This window comes from Falco peregrinus, chromosome Z (genome assembly GCF_023634155.1).
Source record: "Falco peregrinus isolate bFalPer1 chromosome Z, bFalPer1.pri, whole genome shotgun sequence".
NCBI lineage: Eukaryota > Metazoa > Chordata > Aves > Falconiformes > Falconidae > Falco > Falco peregrinus.
Genome location: NC_073739.1, coordinates 54,828,967 through 54,847,333, shown reverse-complemented (window position 1 = coordinate 54,847,333; position 18,367 = coordinate 54,828,967). Strand labels below are relative to the sequence as shown.

The window sequence follows — 18,367 nt, the reverse complement described above, 5'->3', positions numbered from 1 at the left end:
CCGACAGGTCATGATACGGAGTCCACAGTAAAAATCAGACAACATCACATATTGCATGGTGCTGTCGGATTGTTGGCATTTCTGAAAGCAGGCAATGTTCCATTAGTCCAGAAAGCTACAGGGATTGCTGCCGCTGCAGAAGACCCACACACAGTCTGAAAGACATCTTGTAGTAATGCAAAACTGGCAGCCATTAGCCAGGCAGTCATGCCTCCTTCATCCTTGTCATCTTTTTAAAAAGATTAAATTATAAGATGTATTTTCTCCTCAAATAGTTGGTCCAAAAAAGATTTAAATCTTAGAAGTTTTGATTCTGGTACTTAACTGAAAAATTAAGTAACCTGAAAGTGAAAATAACTGTAACTTGTGCCAATGCAGATGTTTATTGGTTAAGTTAAATGTGATTTTTACAATGGAAGAAAAAAAAACCCGAACATAGAACCAGAAGAAATGTCTGAAAGAAAGCAAGCTTTTTTTTCTTATCTTTATACGTAGCACATTTAGATTAATCAGCTTGAATTTTACTACAGTGATTTGAGTATAGAACAATTCATTACCCATTTCAGTTTCACAATCCAGATTAAGAAGGAAGCAAATCATGCTAGAGATAGATAGCCTGTAGGATTAATATTTGGAAAGGAGGTTACATGTGTATCAGTCTTCCTGATTGATTCCATTGAACTGGAAAGTTTATCTACAAAATTAAATTCCAAAATCTACCAACATTTTCTAGAACAGAACAGCAAATGTTTATTTAATACCTTATAACTTTAAAGCTGCTGGATCAAAATAGTTAAATAGTTTGAAAGAGATAAAAATCAGTGCCCTGAATAGTCTTTACCAAACCAATTTCCCTGCTTTACTGTAGTGTATATATGTGAGTACACTAGAAGTGGGCTGACTGCAAACACAAATGACTGCTAGAATTTTTTAACCCTGTGACAATTAATTCTTTAACTTGTGACAATTGCTTATTTTTATTTTGGGAATGAGTGTTCAGCAAAAAATTCAGATTTCTACTATCTTACGTTAATGACAAAAATTATTACGTCCTTGAAGATTTTTGGGTTTTGTTTTCATCTTACTATTCAACTTCTGAAAAAAGGAAGTGTATGAATGTATATAGATATGTGAACTTTGAAAATCCAAGCACGTACACAGAGTGAATACAAACTTTTAGCTTTGACACAGCATTCTTTGTTTGCAGTAAGGGAAGTCCCAATGTTATCTAATCCTCTTAGTTATCTATAGCATTTATCAGCTGACTAAAGTTGCACGTAAACTAGAAGCTTCCTCTTCATATTGGGAATGTTTTTGTAGTTATCTGTTGCTGTTATTGGAAAGAGCCTTCTCAGACTGGTTTGTGGCTGTTTTGTCTGAGCTTGTGACTGTTTGTAGCTGTATTTTTATGTAGCTGTACAAGTAAGTTTGCCATTTACAAATGGCGTGTTTATTACTAAACAATTTAAAACTTGCTAAAATATGATCTGAATTAGTTGTACTGGTTACCTTCATGTCTGACACCAGTTCCTTTGAGTAGTGTGCCTCTTTCCTGAACTGGACAAAAAAAAGGACAAAACTGGTTGAGTAATTTCTACTACTACTCATCACATTCCTGATTTTTTAAAATAAAAATCCAAATTCCATTGTTAATTTAGGTGGTGAAATCTGCAACTGGAGAGGAACCCACTGGATAACAAAGTGTGGAATGGGTTTGTTTCACTCTGTCAATTCAAAGCTAAGAAGTTACTAAAGAGATATGCTGCTGCTTGATAATTTCCAGGGATAATGACTGCTTAGCTCATATTTGCTCATTTTGATTTTCCATTTGGAAAAAGAATTCTTGCATTGCAAGTGCTGTAAATGCTAACCAGGTGATACCCGCTCCCATGATCTGATTCTTTTCTTCCTTTCTAAGTGGGATTTGATTTACTGTTTATTAGAAAGCACCTTCTTCCCTGTAAGAAACTGAAGAATAGAGAAATGTTTAATATTTCATTTTTGTGCTGTCCTTCTCACATTGTCACAGTTTGTTAGTCTTAACAGAGCCTTTCAGTATCTAAGCATGCTTGATACCATTAGAGGGGTTCCCTAACACTTCTAGATTATCACCATGGAGTTTGTAGAGGTTGCTGTCCTCTCCTCTGTGGTATACACTGAGGTCACAGATGCTGTTGTTGGTATTGCAGTGGGCTCTGGTTACGCACTGCAGCAGTCCCTGTGGATGTTGGAAGGATTTCAAGAGAACCAGATGTGTTCCGAGGCATAGTCTAGTAGATACTGCTTGCCTATGCCTTTTAGCCCTTCCGGTGATGAAGGCAGCTTCGTAAAGCCAGGTGTTAACTTCAGTCACCAATCCTCTGTTTGACCTGCAGTCTTCATATCCACAATTTTACACATGTAACTGCATATTAAATACCACATGTGACCAATATTCAAATTACATATGCCCGATACAGTACAATACACTATAACTACTGCAACTAACCCCCCTGGTCTCAGGGAGCTGTTATTACCATGTACCCCTGTGATACCATATCTCCAGTCCTAGTAGCAAGCCATACATTTTGTAGTGAGTTTTTAAGACTTTAGGGCTGATGTTTTTTAGGCCTGCTTTTATCTAAACTTTTCTTGACCTGCCTGCAGTTGGTGTTATTTGGCTTGTCTGTGGCAGAAATTTTGCTAAGTGATTGGTTTTCTATGGCTAATTTGTCTTATTTTTGTTATCTTTGCATGGTACCACCATGACTTTATGACTAATGTAATTATGTAGTGTAGACAAATGCAGGCTTTGTATGATAGTGAAAGGTTCTTAGTTTTATATAAAAGCTCCGTTTCCCCTTTGGCCATAAACAACACTTTAAGTGTACCTATCATTAAGCTTAGTCTAATCTGTATTATTCATTCAGTATACTGAGGGTAAATGCACCTCTTTTATACAGTTCCATTGAGGTAGTTTTTTGACAACAGGAGAGATGTGCAGCAAAACCAAATGTGACTATCCAAAGCTGCTTTCCTCTGCTCCAGGAGCCTCAGAAAGGATGCAATTGTATTGTGCATAAGGTGCTTTTAGTTCCCAATATGGAAAATGTTTCCATATTCCATTTCCATATGGAAGATGGAATTAGTTTCAGTAACTCACGCATTATAGACACCCAAACTTGTGCCTTAATGTCAGGTTCAGCAACAAAGTGCAACCAAAATGGTACACCGATACCAGAGCAGGGGATGTATTGAGGTTAGGGTAGACATCAGTAGGCCAAGAGGAACAAAAGTGGAAAGATGAACTCCTGTACAGAAAAGAATACGTATTTTTCAACTACAGCTAGTAGTTTTGCGAGTGCAAATTCAGTAGTAAATTTGCAGGAAAGTGCACAAATGTTTTTCAGCATATACAGCAGAATACAGCAAAGCATTCCAGCTATTTCATTCCAAATGCAGCTCTGTCTTTCATTTTGAAAGGTATCCAGCACAAAAAGAATGGGAATGACAGTTGTTGGCATTGTGATTCTGACTGAAAGGAACTGTTGTTCTGCATGTCAGGGAAATCAGGTGGATCTGACAGCCCAAGAAAGGTGAGTCTGCTGCAGCCCCATGCCCATAGATCCAACCAGTATGAGCTGACCGTGTATTCCCAGTAGGCATATGCACGCAGAACTCATGAATGCACTGCATTACATACATATGTACACACATGGCCAGCCACATAGGTGACACAGAAAGACACAGGGAGCACTCACACCAGCTTCATCCTGTTCTTCTCCCTGGATGAGCAGGACAGAGGTCTGGTGGTGGGAATATGTACAAGGTGGATTCCTCCCTCAGCTGTGCTCGGCCATTCTGATGACTAGCTGCTCCTGGACCCCAGCCACCTAATCTAGCATCTAGACACATGAGCCCATGAGGCCTGCAGCCCCTCTCCAGTTGCTGGTACCGACACCTCCCTCAGACATATAAACTCCACTCTAAACTCCACTCCCCTGACACCTCCATCTATAGCTGGCCAGAACTCCCCTGCTCCCCCAGTACCAACCCTCCATGGTCTCTCCCTTAGAGACACAGACACACCCACACCCCCAGTGGGTGTCTCCCCTATAAGCTCCCCAGACCCCATGGTCTCTCCAGCAACTTCTCTGGGACTTCCTTGGTCCCTCCACTAGGGTCCCAGCTCCTCCAGTGATCTTGCCTTCACAGACACCACCCCCCCCCGCCACTGCCTCCCAGGCCACTGCACAGCTCATCCAGCTGGATCTCACAAATTCAGGCACCCTCGTGCTCTGGCTGTTGCACCGAGGGAGCATGGGCCCTGTCCCATTCCAAGGATAAGCACTTGGTGACACTCAGGTCTGCGCAGCTGCCAGCACCTAGGCACCAAGGCTCTCTTGCCCATGGTCCCTGTCCAGCTGCTGCCATCATATACACAGAGGCCCTTGTAGCTGAGGTCTTTCTCCAGTTGCTGGTGCTGAAGTCCGCTTACTCCAGTCTCTAGTTGCTGCACCATGGACACATGGGTCCTCCAACCCATGGTATGACTCCAGTTGTTGGCACGCAGACCCCCATATACACACACACATGCCCTGAATAGAGTCCCTCACCCATGAGAAGAGTCAGAAAGCAGTTCAACGAGAAGAGAAGACAGACTGCACTAAGTGGGCACAGGGCACGGCCAGACAAGCGCATTGACCAGCAGCTGTCTATGGGTAACTGGTCATTTTTATCCACTTACCCTTCTATTGTCTTATACTTGTTCCTCCCAAAATCACTTAGATCCATCCCTTTCATTATCCCTTTGGAACCTTTGGTTCCTTCCCTAAGCATCTCATAATAAGCCTTGCGCTATGTCAAAATGCATCCCATAATGTGTCCCACAGGGCACCACCAGGTAGCAGCTCCCTCAGTCCGAAAGGTGCTGTGGTCTTGTCTTATCCTGGTGGGCTCCAGACCTGGGGCTGAAGTTCTCCTGGGAGAGCCCTGGGAGGAGCCCAGGTAGGGTGTCCCTTTCTCTGAGTCTTTTGTTTGGGTTCCCACCTGCCTTGGGGCCGCCTCTGTGCTCCTCTGTGCTTGTGGAGATGGCTTTCTGATGGGCTGGTACCTCCTGTCACGGGCCTTGTGAGCATCAGGGACCGCAAGTTATTTGGGCTCACTCACCTGCCATTGCCTCTCCGTGGGGGTGTGGAGGAGGTTTGATCATATAACTTAACATTCCACATTGTCCTTTCTGAGGGGCTCACACGATTCTGAATATTTGGACCCAAGTCAGTGAATGAAACCAAACTTTGTCAAGCACCTCCACGGCAATGTGCTGTATCAACATAAAACCTGATGGCTTCCAGGTAGGGATCCCCGTGGCTTCTCAACCACCTGCTGGCTTATGGCCCATGAAAACATTAACTGTGTACTGCAGATGGCCGTACCTGGTGCTTATGGCAGAGAGAGAATGAGGGATCGCGCCCACCCCTTCCTCCAGCGCACACCTCTGCCATGTGCATGCTGGCCATGGGTTACAGCTTTGGGTTTGCTTTGTATTCCATACTTAGAGGGTAGCTGCTCAGTAGTAAACTGTTCTCACGGTGGCTCCTTGGTCCTTTGGTAGATCAGTGTCCTGAGTAATATTCCTGTTTTGGGGTTGCTTTCTTTTGGGAAAGTTATGGCAGAGATCTGTCAGGGTTACGTTTTATAACAAAAGAAACATTATCACAGCAAACAAACTCTATACTGGACTGTATTATCAGATTGCACTACCAGGTTATTGAATTGGAGTTGTATCCCCCAGCAGGGTCGTTAAGTGGCAGGGCACAGAGCTATGTAAAGTTGGAGCAGCAGCGCACCGCTCCCGGGCTTCACGGCCACCTCGGGTGCTGCTGGCACCCGCCGCACTGCCAGTGGCGCCCGCCTGCCCGCGCGTGGAGCACACTCCATAATGCCACCCGCCCGTTCGAGACCGAGGGGTACCAATTCCCCACGAAAGAGCGTTTCCTGTTAAGAAAAGCGAAAGAAAGCACAAGCGCGCAATCAGCCGCGCGGCCCGAGCCACGCGCCCGCCCCCTCCCCCAGGGCCGCCCGTGCCCGCCCGCTTGCGGTTTCGTTTCCAGCGAGCCCGCGGCGGGGCGGGCGGGGACGGCCGGGCCGGGGCCCGGCGCACAGGGCCCAGCCGGGAAGGGGAAGGGCGGGCCGGCTGCCGCCGGGAGCAGGCGTCGGGCGGCTGGCAGCTCCCGGCAGCGGGGAGCCGGGGTGGGGCCGGCCGGGCGGGTCGCTGCCCCACCGCGCCCTCCGGAGCGCTGTTTGGCCGCGCTTCGCCGACCCCCGGCCCCCCTCCCCCGGCGCCCGCGGGGGGCGAGTGGTCGCGGAGCCCGCCAGGCCGGTGCCCGGGGGCTGCGCCTGTTACCGGCCTGGCTGGGCAGCGCCCGGCGCGGTTTGCCTGGAAAGCCTGTCGCAAGCGGAGGTCGAACGGACAAACCAACCCCCGCCAGCCATAGTAGGTAACTATGCTGTAAAACGTGTGGGTATGTATAGATGCGTGTGTGTGTTACGTATATGAAACAGCAAGAAAACCAGCCCAGACACCCTCTCACCCACCCACCCTTTCCTGGTCTGTTTGCTACTGAATACCCCAAGGTGAGCAATGAAAAGGAGGAAACTAAATTAATGATATTGAAAGCCTGGCTGCATCGGTGGCTTCTGTGGCCTTACAGTCAGTATTTTGCAGATTCGTTTCAGTTTCTTCTTGTTGCATTTTTTTTTTCTGAGCAAATGTCGCTAAACCTGTTTTTAAGCACAGATGAAATCACTGGAAATTAGCCTTCATCAGTCTCACCTGTTTCGGGAAATCCACCTCCGCAACCTACTAAAGTAGTTTCAGGTTATTAGAACCTAAACGTTAACACTTAGCTATTTCATACACCACCGTCTCCGTGCTCCTCCTACACACCAAGTGAAAAGGTTACAGGTTTTCTGTATTACGTGTTTTTGCTTCCGTGACAAACACTGTGAATGTGCTGTCAAGTGGAAAGAAGAAAATACTTTTTGAAAACTTTTCAGTGGTCATTGCACAGTATTTTAACTCTTCTGAGAGGCTCAGCCCTTTTTTGAGACAACATAAGCGGGTGAACTTACACTGAAACATATGTTCAAAGTTGTGTTTGGTGCTGTTGACCATGGTATCCCAGTACAGTCTGCAAGTTAATGCGAGTACATCCTTCTAATACTTGGGTTTTTTCCTGTATTCTTGAGTGACTTCTAGAATCAGTAAAAAGAAAGCGCTCTTTATTTTTGGCTAAGCTAATGCATAGGCTGAACAGCTCTTCTTGCCTTACACAACAGCAAGGCAAGGGGCCTTCACTGTGCTCAGACCTTGGGGAAGGGGTATCTGTTCTTAGCAGAGAAGGGTAGGCAATGCTCTTCCCGTTATTCCTGCTTATGACCTTTGCAGACATGACTAGTAAGTTGTGTAGGAGATTTTTGGTCATTGTTAGCAGCTGTTTGGCACCATTTGAGATTAATGTTGTAGGGACCCTGAGTTTGTGTAGATGGATGACTTCTTGCTACTGGTGTTCCAAGGACTGTTGCTCAGATACAGCTTTGATCAGATGACATGTTTCTTAAAATGCCTGTGGCATTTTGTGTACTAATTTTCCCAACATTTCTGTCTCTGGTTACAGTGAACCACTGTTAGCAATAAAGAATTTTCCCTAGTGGGGAATTTTCCAATAATGGGGAAGTTTCCTGAAGAAGTAGGTGGAGTTACATCAACATTTAAATTCTGTCACAAGAAACCTTTGGGCAAATAGTTCTGTTTTTCCTGTCTTCTTCATTTGATTGTGATACAGCAGTAATACTGAAGAGCATTTTGCACAGTAAATTATCTTGGTTTTTATAAAACTCTGTTTGCATAGATGTCAGAAGCTGGCAGGAGGAGAGAAGGGGAATTGTGGCAGGTTCTGTAAGAAACAGAAGATTGCAGCTTTGCTAAAGTTCTTTCATTGGCATCTAGGTCTTGAGCTGCTTCAGCTGATCCAGCCAGGGGATTGTTCTTCTCAGGGTGAAAGAGGAGAAGGGTCTGTAATTGTTATTGCAACAGGTTTTTTAATGTGCATCTGGATTTGACCTGGACCTACTTTTTTTCCTCTCTGAAAGTGAAAAGTTGAGCCCAGCAGCAGACTTTCTCGCTCCTGCAGAATTTTGTAAGTAAGAGTCATACTTCTTTTTGTGTGCAGTAAGGCTTGTTTTCCTCTACAGTGGGAGAAAGTTTATGAATTAAAATTCAGCAACTGCAGGATACAATCTTGGGTCTTAGAACTGTAAAAGTTTACTTGTCATCCATCTTACAGGAGTTAATCAGAACACCTGTCCTGGAGTTCACACCAACATTCAGATTTCCAGACAAAAAAGTGGGTATGAGTTGCACGCATGGGTATGGGTATCTTTCTATGACTACAGTGCACATGTTACTTGTTCTGAGCAGTCTCTCAGCTACAGTGTCCACTTTAAAAAAAAAAAAAAAAAAAAAGTAGAAAGTATTTTGGGGCTGGGTGTGCTACAGCTCTGGTCATTCTGGCATGGGGAGTGTAGAGAGGTTGCACACTCACTATACCCATCAGTCTCAGCGGCTTGCTCGTCTGCAGGCTAGCCTCTAGAGTAATAGCAATCAGAGCACACCTGTGAGATTGGTATGCCTCTGTCTTGTTTGAGAAGCTTTACTTTGGAGCTTAGTTGGTGCTCTGGACTGCTTGTTACACATGAGGCAGTGGCATCATGATGGAGGCACTCTCATGCGTTACCACCAGAAAATCTTAGGTACCCACAGGATTAGGCAGAGGTTTGCTAGTGCTTTTAAGAACATCACTTGTCATTAAGGGCTGAATTGGGTACCTAACCATCTCAAGAAACCTAGGATTTATTTATCAATGAAACAGATCTTTCACCCTGAGAATCTTTTATTTTCCTGTCCCTGTTAGCAGAACATCCTTTCGTAATTGCTCATGCCTGCCTCACAATGTGTTAGACTGACTCACTTTCTCAGCTCTGTCTGTGTTGGCTTCTGCAAACCTGCTATTGGCATCAGCCAGCAGCAGCAATCTGAGGAAAAAAGTAGCTTGAATCAATTTTTTATAAGAAGTCTAATTCCATTAAGCCGTAACACTGCAAAGGCACATGCCTTGTGATTGAGGACAATATTGTTACCTTATTATCATCTTAAAGTTGAAACCCAGAGAAAGAAAGACAAACTTACCAAAATGGTAAGAGTCACAGTCCAGATAGATTTTCATGAGTTAGGAAGCATGATGGGTATTACAGTTGCCTAATTTCTTACACAAATGCTGACACTACCACTAGAAAACAGCTGAAGGCAATCTTTCCTTATTTTTCTGGGTCTTTGGGTATCCAAAATGAGGACTTAAGATTCTACAGTTTTCTGTACTCACCGAACACTTCCCTTACAGTGGGTTGAATATTTCTTGACAGTAATTTGAAAAACGATGGCAGTGTTTGATACCAGTATTCCTCTGACTTAAAACAGACACTTAGCAAGTGCAGGGTGTGTGTGAAGGCTAAGTGTATGAATTGACATTAATCAGTGTTTTTTAACGTTGTAGTATTCTGTAGGAGTATAAAAGCTATGTCAGTAAAGAGGGAAAAAACTTCTGATGGAAAATTGAAATAATTTACATGTTCAGAGGTAAAGCAGCAGAAATTCAAGAAAATAGATTGTCTTCGTAGGCTGACTGTTTTTGTCACTGTTTTACAAAGGCACTATTGTGTAAATACTCATAAAGTGATTAATTACCACAGGAATTCTGTTGGCAGAATATGTAACTTCACAAGCCCCATGATAAGTACTGTGAGATCAGGTGTTACAAAACCAGGTATGTTCACATTATGTTAAAGTATGGCAAACAGGTGGGGAAGAACTAAATTCTTTTTCTTCCACCGAACATATATAGAAAACTTCTCCATACTCCTAGGAGGAACAGCACTCCCTGCTACAGTTTAGGGGAACAACTGGGGATTTGTCAGTATTTATTTACTAATTGACAGATAGTAATAAAGCATATGTTTTGCCATAACCAAGGGAAAATGTTTAAAGCAAGTAAAATCGGATATTCTTCCTGAAACTGTGCAGGAAGGTTTCTGCCTGATCATCTACTGTAGCTAAAGGTGCAATTTTGTCATGTTTTCAGCCAGAGTGGAATTCAGTGCCTTCTGTCTAGTTCTTTGCATGGAGTGACTACAAAGCGTATTTTACTGTGCAAATTAGAAAAATGAGCAGATACTTATACTTACCTATTATTTTTATCATTTTAGGTTCTATCTACATCATGGAAAAGCCTTTGCTTTTGTTTATATTTATATTCTACTGGCATTTCCTAAATGGTAAGAAGATGAGTCCTAAGAAGCAGTAGAACTGTTTAAGTATGTTTCCGTTCCATGTGTAAGCACAAAAATGTTAATTCTTCAGTTTTCTTTCAAGTGCTAGCGTCTGGAGTTTTTCCATTAATGTTTTAAATAAAAAGGTCTTAGCATGTTTTTACTTTTAACTAAATATGTGTGCTTTGATACAGGGCCAGGTTGAAATCCCCAGTGTTTCAGCATAGACATAATTTCAGACAAGGTACCATTTGCATTACACAAAAGGTTTTATTGGCACTGTCAAACCTGGGAGTTGTCATGTATTTAACATTGTGTGTAAAAACAATTGCCTTTTGTATAAACAGAGCATTCCTATCCAAGGCACTAACCATTGCCAGTTACTGTGGCAGTGTTCTGAAAGCAACAGGCTATGCACACATTTGCCTATATTTAGTACAGCATCACGTTGCATGTGTGCACAAAGTAGGTGTCTGCAGGTATAAATAACCCAGTTTGTACCAAAATTGGGCAAGTGCATACAAGAATGTTTAACTTTTTTGAACAGGGCAGGTACTTTTGGTCCTTAAAATGTCCTATGTATATGGTAAGGCATGACTTGAAAGATTAGTCTTAAAATTGGAAAAGTAAGGTTTCTTACAAATTTTGTTTTTCAGCTTTATTCACAGTTGAAGCCCCGCAGTCACTCTACACTGTGGAACATGGGAACAATGTGACCATGGAATGCACATTTCCAGTGAATGGGAAATTAAAGTTTGGAGATTTAAGCGTCAGCTGGGAAAAGAAAGATGAGTTGAAGCAGGTTTATGCACTTCTTAAAGGAGAGGAAGACTTCAAAAGTCAACACAGTGACTTTAGGGGAAGAATAAAATTGTTGAAAGAAAATCTGAACTTGGGTCGGTCTCTCCTTCACATCACTGATGTGAAGCTCAGAGATGCAGGGTTTTACCGCTGTGTTATTGGCTACGGGGGAGCTGACTACAAGATAATCAATCTGAAAGTTAAGGGTGAGTGTGCTACTGCAGGAGGTTCAGTGCTCTCTGATACTGTTAAAAGATTTCGGAAGAGTCCCTGAAGTAAGACATGACTGTGTTAGCATTTAAAGAAACCTTTCCAGGGGTAGAAGCTGACTCATGGCCCTTGCACAGCTATTTATCTTTGTGTTTCTGTCTGGGTTGAATCCATGTTCTGTCCTTTATTTCCCACAATGCCATATGAGGAACTGTGTTGCAAACCCATTTAGACAGGATGAAAACCAGAAAGCAGATGTACTTTTCTAAATAGTGTCAAGACTGTAATAAATCCTGTACCTCCAGTTACTATGGAGAGACACAATAGTGATATTTACTTTTCCTATCAAGAGCATTATTTACAAAATCCTAGCTGATGTACAGAAACTGGACCGAGGGGCTAATGATAAAGAAATGCTGTCTTGCTAATATATGCTGTTCTTCTAGCTAACTACTAGTAATAATTTTCTTCCATTTGTTTAGCTCCTTACAGAACTATAACCCAAGGAGTAGTGAGCACGAGAGACAATGAATGGAAGTTGACATGTCAGTCAGAAGGATACCCACAAGCTGAAGTGATGTGGCGAAACAGACGATATGAAGATTTGACTGATAAGGCAAACACAAGTTATGAAACTGGAAGTGACCAGCTGTATCGTGTGACAAGTACCCTTACAATCAAAAGTAGGATCGATGAGTTTTTTTACTGTATATTCTGGAATAAAGAGCTGCAAGAAAATACATCTGCCATTTTACACATAGCAGGTAGCTTTTCTGATATTCACTTATGGCAATATACTTCGAAGGTACTATGTAACTTTTTCCCAGTTGTATCAGCTGTGATTTGGTTCTCTTTCCTATATATTTTTGAAAATGCTAAAAAGAAATTCTCGTGTTGTTATTAGTTATTAGTGTATAGTTTCACCATAATAACATGTTCATCATGCACGTCTGGACAGAATTCAAGGGTAGAAATTTTGCATGACGTACAGTTATGTGAAAATTGACTCTGAGTGTTAAAAAAGTTCCATTATTTGAAAAGCACATTGCTTAGAGCCTAGAAATTAAACCCTCCCCATATAAATTAAACAAACCTTTCAAGAAAATTCTGTTTTGATGATGGTAACTGTCAAATAACTTTGAACACCGTTTTGTCTTTTTCTGCAACTAGAGCCTTTGCTTTGAGCAGATTTAAATTTAACAAATTGTACACAGATATTTTTTTTCTCATAAAGTCTGGATTGAAGGAAGATGTGTGAATGGAGAAGACCAATGCAGTTTGTCATTAGACCTTTTAACTGGGCATCACCCCTACTGCTTTTGATTACTCTTAATTTCTGCATTGTACCCTGCTGTGTTTGCACAAGCTTTCAACCAAACTGGAGACCTGAACCAACCCAAAAATAGTATTTCTGTTTATCAGACTTACTTGGTTAGGTCATTTCCCTGGTTCATCATGCAGTTTTAAAAACACGTGCTGGCAAGCTTTTTGGGACTGACAAGGGGTGGAAACAGGCAGCTTGAGAGTGAGGAAAGCCAGGCCATCCTTTCAGTGAGCGGTGAGCAGGCAAGTATGGTTTTAACAAGAAATGTCTCTGGGATTCAAGGAAGCCACTTACCCTTTGCATTCAGAACTTTACCAGCTGAGAGGCACTCCGTTCTCTTTCTCAGTCAGCTCTTTCCTGTAGTCCTCATGGAAAACTAAGCTTCTAACACTTCTAACCGTGGTGACAGGCAGGATTTGTGCTGGTAGGTAAAGACACTATCACATGGAATGAGGAAGGCAAAGATAAATATGAATGTTCCTTCTTTTCCTGTGTTGGGATGAGATATGGTGAAGCGCACCATCAGCACCTGACCTTAGACAAAATCTGAAATGCTGTTATCATGTCAGAACTGCTCATAGCAAAAGTAACGTGGTGAAAATGAAAGGAAAAGGGAGAAGCTTATGCAATTATGTAATGTTTTGCCCCCTTGATTTTCTTGAAGATTCAGCTGATGGTCTTCTGTGGCCTAAGAGCAGACGCTTTGTTGGACCAATTCTCATTGTGACCGCTTTCTTTGGATCAGTGCTTCTATTAATGCTCTACATAAGAAAAGGTATTAAAATTATTTATTTTAGTGTATCTCAGTTATTATCAATCTGTTCTACTGATTGCAAACCAGAATGCTAGGAGAAGACAGGGTACTAGAGTTGGTTTTTTTCCCTACATTCTCTAAAAAATTTCACTGAACTGTTAGTGCATGGGTTTTTTTAAGTGATCTAATTGTTATGAATTCTACATACATCTTGATTCTGGTTAAAACACCGTATAAACTGCGGACTACATATGAAGTGATAGATCTAAGGTTTTGAGTCTGAAAGATTTTTGTTTTTTTCTTTTCCTACAAGAGCGAATATTCCCACTGTGGCTTCAGACAACTGGATTTATACCCTTTGAGCTTTTTCAATTCACTTCACTGGTTTGAATTGGACATTTTCAGCATCACAGTATGCTGAAGAGCTGAAGCATTGACAATGATTTGTTTTCACTTGCTAGCTAACCAGAGAAAAATCTTGGGGAAATAATTTTGAGGGTGAGCATGAAAAGAATGTGGTTTGCCCCCAAGTTAAAGAAAAATGTTTGAAATGTGTTCCTTAACCTGAAATAAGTACTGCTACATTTTGTTCTTTGGTTGTTTGTGGGGTTTTTTCCCTTGGAGGCAAAGTAGGTTTGAGGATTTTATATACAGGTCTATTTTTTAGTCTTTTTTTTAACAGATACAATAAAGTCATGCAGGTCTCAGAACATCCATGGGACTCATCCAAAAATGTCAAAAGGAAGGTGGTTTTGCTGAACATCCTGGTTTTGAGCAGAACTCTTCCTCTGTATAACAGATTTGTGGATTTTTTTTAGCTGATGTGTAGCTACTTCTTTTTTTCCAAATAACTTTTTGAGTTTGGTGGTTGGGGTTTTTGGTTGTTTGGTTTTTTTTGGTTTTTTTTTGTCCAGTTGTCTGCAGAGAAAAAGTACAAGAGGCATTGAAGCCGATACAATACTCCTAGCATTATATCATACTGGCATGACTGTGTAAATTATTACACAGTCGTGTAATGTTCCAAAAACCTGAACAAGATAGCTGACTAAATGCTTCTCTTAAAATTCTTGAATTTTATAGATGTACATATGTGTAGGTAGCATGAAACTCAGCTGGAATTAATGCAAAGGCTAGTTGAACTCTCTTTTAAAGTGGTATCTCAACAGCTTCCACACTAAAAGGTGTACTTTCTGAGGTGGTGTAGCAGAACTGTTGGTTTTCCTGTGTGCCTGCTCTCTTTTCCACAGTGAAAACCAGAAACAGCCCTAATTTCTGTCTAGAAACTACACAAACTATCTATGAATAAACTCCAGACCGAGCATTCACGTTCAAGTTGCAGAAAATAAATACAAGATAAAACTAAATGTGTTATATTCTAAATATGTAATATAACTGTGTAATATTCAGTGTTTTGGTCACAAACTTATCTCCTGCATTGGTGCTATGGAAACAAGTCCTGGGAGAAGTGTTTGTAAGCTTAACAGGCTTGCAGGTGATGCTAACAGACTGCAGAAGGCCTGTATATAACCCTGCATGTATAAGAATACACTGGCCTAATAACACGACAGGGACGTGAGCAGAACATGAAAGTGGAAGGAGGGACAGCAAAATCCTTTACTTCTCAGAAGATTCCCGCTGGGGATTTCAGTGAAGGTCAGAAGTTTCCTAGGTTGCTTGAGTAATGTTTATTGTTCGTGTATATACATGATAATGTGTATATGTCACAATGTATGTGATTATCATGATTATGTTGTATATGCATGTGTGTCATAAACTACAAGTTGATTCAGAAGCTAGAGCAGTAGCAACAGGTTTTTGTTTTAAAACGCAAGCTGTCCTAGATGACAAATGATTCTTTCAGAACAGAACCTCCTTGGAATATGGGTGGTTTTCCCCTCAAAAAGCACTGAGAAAGTGATCCCCTTTTTGTTCCCTGTTGCCCAATATGTTCAAATTCTTGGTTATAATATACAATGGGAAAACATTTTCTACCGATAGTAGTGTATAGTATCAATGAAGTTCTGTCTTAGGAATGAAGAAAGGAAAAGGGAAAGGACACTGACAGGTCGGGGGCGCTCAAGAATATATTTTATATTCTTTGAAGAAATGGAGGGGTTTGAGAACACTATGCTAAGCATGCCCTTCCCACCAGTGTGCTTAAGCTCCCATTAGCTCTGAAGTAAGTATGTTGTTGGTTTTTTAAATTTTTCTCTCTTATTTTCTTTCAGCTAGAGCAAATAAGGACACTGGAACACCTGTGGCTAGTTCATCAATAGCAAGTATGTACACACAGTATAAATATAGATCAGTGTAATTAATGCAGAAATAATTGCTTGAGAATTTACTTTGTAATGGTGCCAACCAAACACAGATTTACATACAGCTTTCATTTTGCTTTCTACTTTTCCCTTACGTAACAACTATAAATTACAATTGATCAGTGACTTTTTTGTTACTATGTCAACTTACTGAAAGGAAAACATGAAAGAAAAGCATATTTGTTCCAGGACCAGATGTAGTCCTGATATGCACAAGGACAGGGCGGTGTGCTATGATCTGGGAAGTCTGTGATAGGATAGGACATGCTCCCTGGGACATGTACCTCACGATAGCAGCATATTCTGGTGTGCAGACTTTATGCTGCAATTCAAACCATGTTGGCACAATCCTGTGTTTCCCCCAGTATTATAGTGTGCATTTGAAGGTCTTTGTCACACCATTGAGGACAGAGGGTTTTGCCCTATTGAGAAGAAGCTTTAGCTTCTCTTAACAGTTTCTTTTTCCTCCTGTTGAGATACTGATGCTATTTGCTATAAGCAAAGCTCAGTGAATGGCCAGTAGAAGCATGGCAGTCAGAAATAGAGGAAAGAGTGGAGAGAGAGTTAATATTTACAGCAGGAGAGAAGAGACTAAAATCCTTCAGCCTCTTCTCATGATGGCTCATGTATGGTATGGGATATTCTGTTTGTTGTATGGTTTTATTTGGAGACCACTATAAATTAAACTACTATGTGAAAATTAGTTCATACTGGCAGTTGGGGGTTTTCCTAAGAAAACCTCTCTTGTGAATACTTGCCCAAAATGGACACAACACTTGGTATTAATCTCTCCTCCCAGCCTGCATTTAAGTCACACCATTCCTGGATGACCTGAGATAGCAGCTTTTAACACAGATTTATCACTACATGAAAAGTTCAAGCTATGCTGACTGTTCTCTGTATGTGTGTAATTTGTTTAAAGAGCTGTCAAAAGAGAAGGATACACACGACTGCAGAGATGCTTCTTTTGAAGATGAGTTGAAATGTAAGTATAAATTATGAAGGGAAAAATAGTAGCAAATTGCACACAGTGTAAATCATCAGTAGTTATCAGAGCCTTGATTCATGGCTGGTTTGTTCAGTCCCCTGTTCCAACAGACAGATGCTCCAAGTCAGAGAGTTGAGGCGTGGGGTGTGCTGCTAGGGGTACCAACAGATAGAACACTGAATGTACTTGAAGAACTTTAAAATAAGATTTTTTAAAAAGGGCGACCCAAGCCACAGCAATTTCACTGTATTTGCTAAAGAGTACTTCCCACCAGTGTGTTTGAACTATCACTGTATTTCCTCCCATGATCAACTTCTTATTCTATTTGACCTTTTAATTTCATTTTAGTTCTTTAATTTTGACAATAAAGGAAATTTTTTTGGTACCTCTGAGGTCTAGGAAAGAATCCCAATACCATGAAATGGTCTGCAACACCATATTTTGTAATTTGATAATTTTTTCATGTAATTCTTCCTTTTACAGATATGCAAATTGAGAAGACCTAGGGAAATCGGAGGAAGCTTTTTTTCCTCTGTGGTGAAGGTTTGACAGCTCAGATGTTCTTTGTTCTGTCTGTTAAGGGGGATATTAATTTTTTATTCTCATTTTGTGATGGCAATCTTTCTCCACCTTGTTGTAACTCAGGAAGAACTGCAATGAAGTACTAGAATCATTATAGCATAAAAAGTCCTTGGATTCAGGCTTCTGCGTATGAGACTAGGTGTGAAGGTATTTATTTAAATATTAATGTTACATCATTCTCAAGTTTATGCACTTTCAAAGACATGTTTAGTTTAAAATATCTTTAAGGTAAAGCACTTTAGGTCTATGACCATCATGAATTTCATGGCTAGTTCTTGAACAGGCCATTTTCTGGGCTTGTTTTTTTCCTTTTTTTTGCCGCCTCCCCCCACTGAGCTCTCACTTCTTGAAGAGGTTTTGTTTTCCAGCCTTTGAAGAATTTTTTCATTACTTTTAATCCTCATAAAAGATAAAGGTACAACAAAACAAGATGCCATGCAGACAGGGCATTTTTTGTCCCTACTATAGATCGTAAAAAACCCAGATACTCACAGTTAAGCCTGAAATAGGTGCTCTAACCCTCTTGGCAACTATGGTTTGGAAATTATTTGATAATACAGAGTTTCTTGATCTCTTTCTCTGAAATGTGTTTTGGGTTTTTAATTTCCTTGTGATATAGCTGGAGTATACTTAGTTACTGCTCATTACTCTTCTGACTTGGGGATAATGCAACTCTTCAGATATTTGAGAAGGACAGCTCTTGATTTGGACTGCTTCGTTGTTCATCTTGCGAATAGAAGGAAGAGAACCTTCTCACGGCTAGAACACGAAATACACGCTCATGTGATTACTTAAGAAATGCTGAGGGAATGGGGTCCTGGATCGCATTTCTTAAGCTATTGCTTTGTGACATTTTGCTAGGTGCATTTTCTTTGCTTTTATTGGGTCATACACAGATTAAAATTATTTATTACAATGCTATTCACAATTACATTTTTTAAATAAAATATGTTTGTTTTTCATGTGTTTTTTCCTTCTCACTTTGACTTGTCAATAAGTAGTGTTGGCACTACTTGTGCTTTTTC

At 41.2% G+C, this 18,367-nt stretch overlaps 1 protein-coding gene across 11 annotated transcripts; it reads left to right on the top strand.

Moving 5' to 3' along the window:
* The first annotated feature begins 5,619 nt into the window (after positions 1 to 5,619).
* Positions 5,620 to 18,302, top strand: LOC101921755 (programmed cell death 1 ligand 1). 11 transcript variants are annotated; one of them, XM_013302587.3, is made up of 10 exons: positions 6,241 to 6,475; positions 8,134 to 8,180; positions 8,328 to 8,387; positions 10,303 to 10,371; positions 11,022 to 11,372; positions 11,859 to 12,140; positions 13,365 to 13,475; positions 15,683 to 15,733; positions 16,695 to 16,757; positions 17,962 to 18,302. In XM_013302587.3, exons 4-10 carry the CDS (start codon positions 10,317 to 10,319, stop codon positions 18,135 to 18,137), a joined length of 1,089 nt encoding a protein of 362 aa, XP_013158041.1. In that variant the 5' UTR covers positions 6,241 to 6,475; positions 8,134 to 8,180; positions 8,328 to 8,387; positions 10,303 to 10,316; the 3' UTR covers positions 18,138 to 18,302. The 11 variants fall into 11 exon arrangements, with proteins under 11 accessions (XP_055646582.1, XP_013158041.1, XP_055646586.1 ...); XM_055790611.1 differs by having other exon boundaries at positions 6,241 to 6,479; XM_013302589.3 differs by lacking the exon at positions 8,328 to 8,387 and having other exon boundaries at positions 6,242 to 6,475.
* The last annotated feature ends 65 nt before the right edge of the window (positions 18,303 to 18,367 follow it).

Coding starts and splice junctions, on each gene's coding strand:
- LOC101921755 (XM_055790610.1), top strand. CDS start 9,827: ATGATAAGTACTGTGAGATCAGGTGTTACAAAACCAG. Junction 9,864..10,302: donor ATCAGGTGTTACAAAACCAG/GTATGTTCACAT, acceptor TTATCATTTTAG/GTTCTATCTACATCATGGAA. Junction 10,372..11,021: donor CTACTGGCATTTCCTAAATG/GTAAGAAGATGA, acceptor TTTGTTTTTCAG/CTTTATTCACAGTTGAAGCC.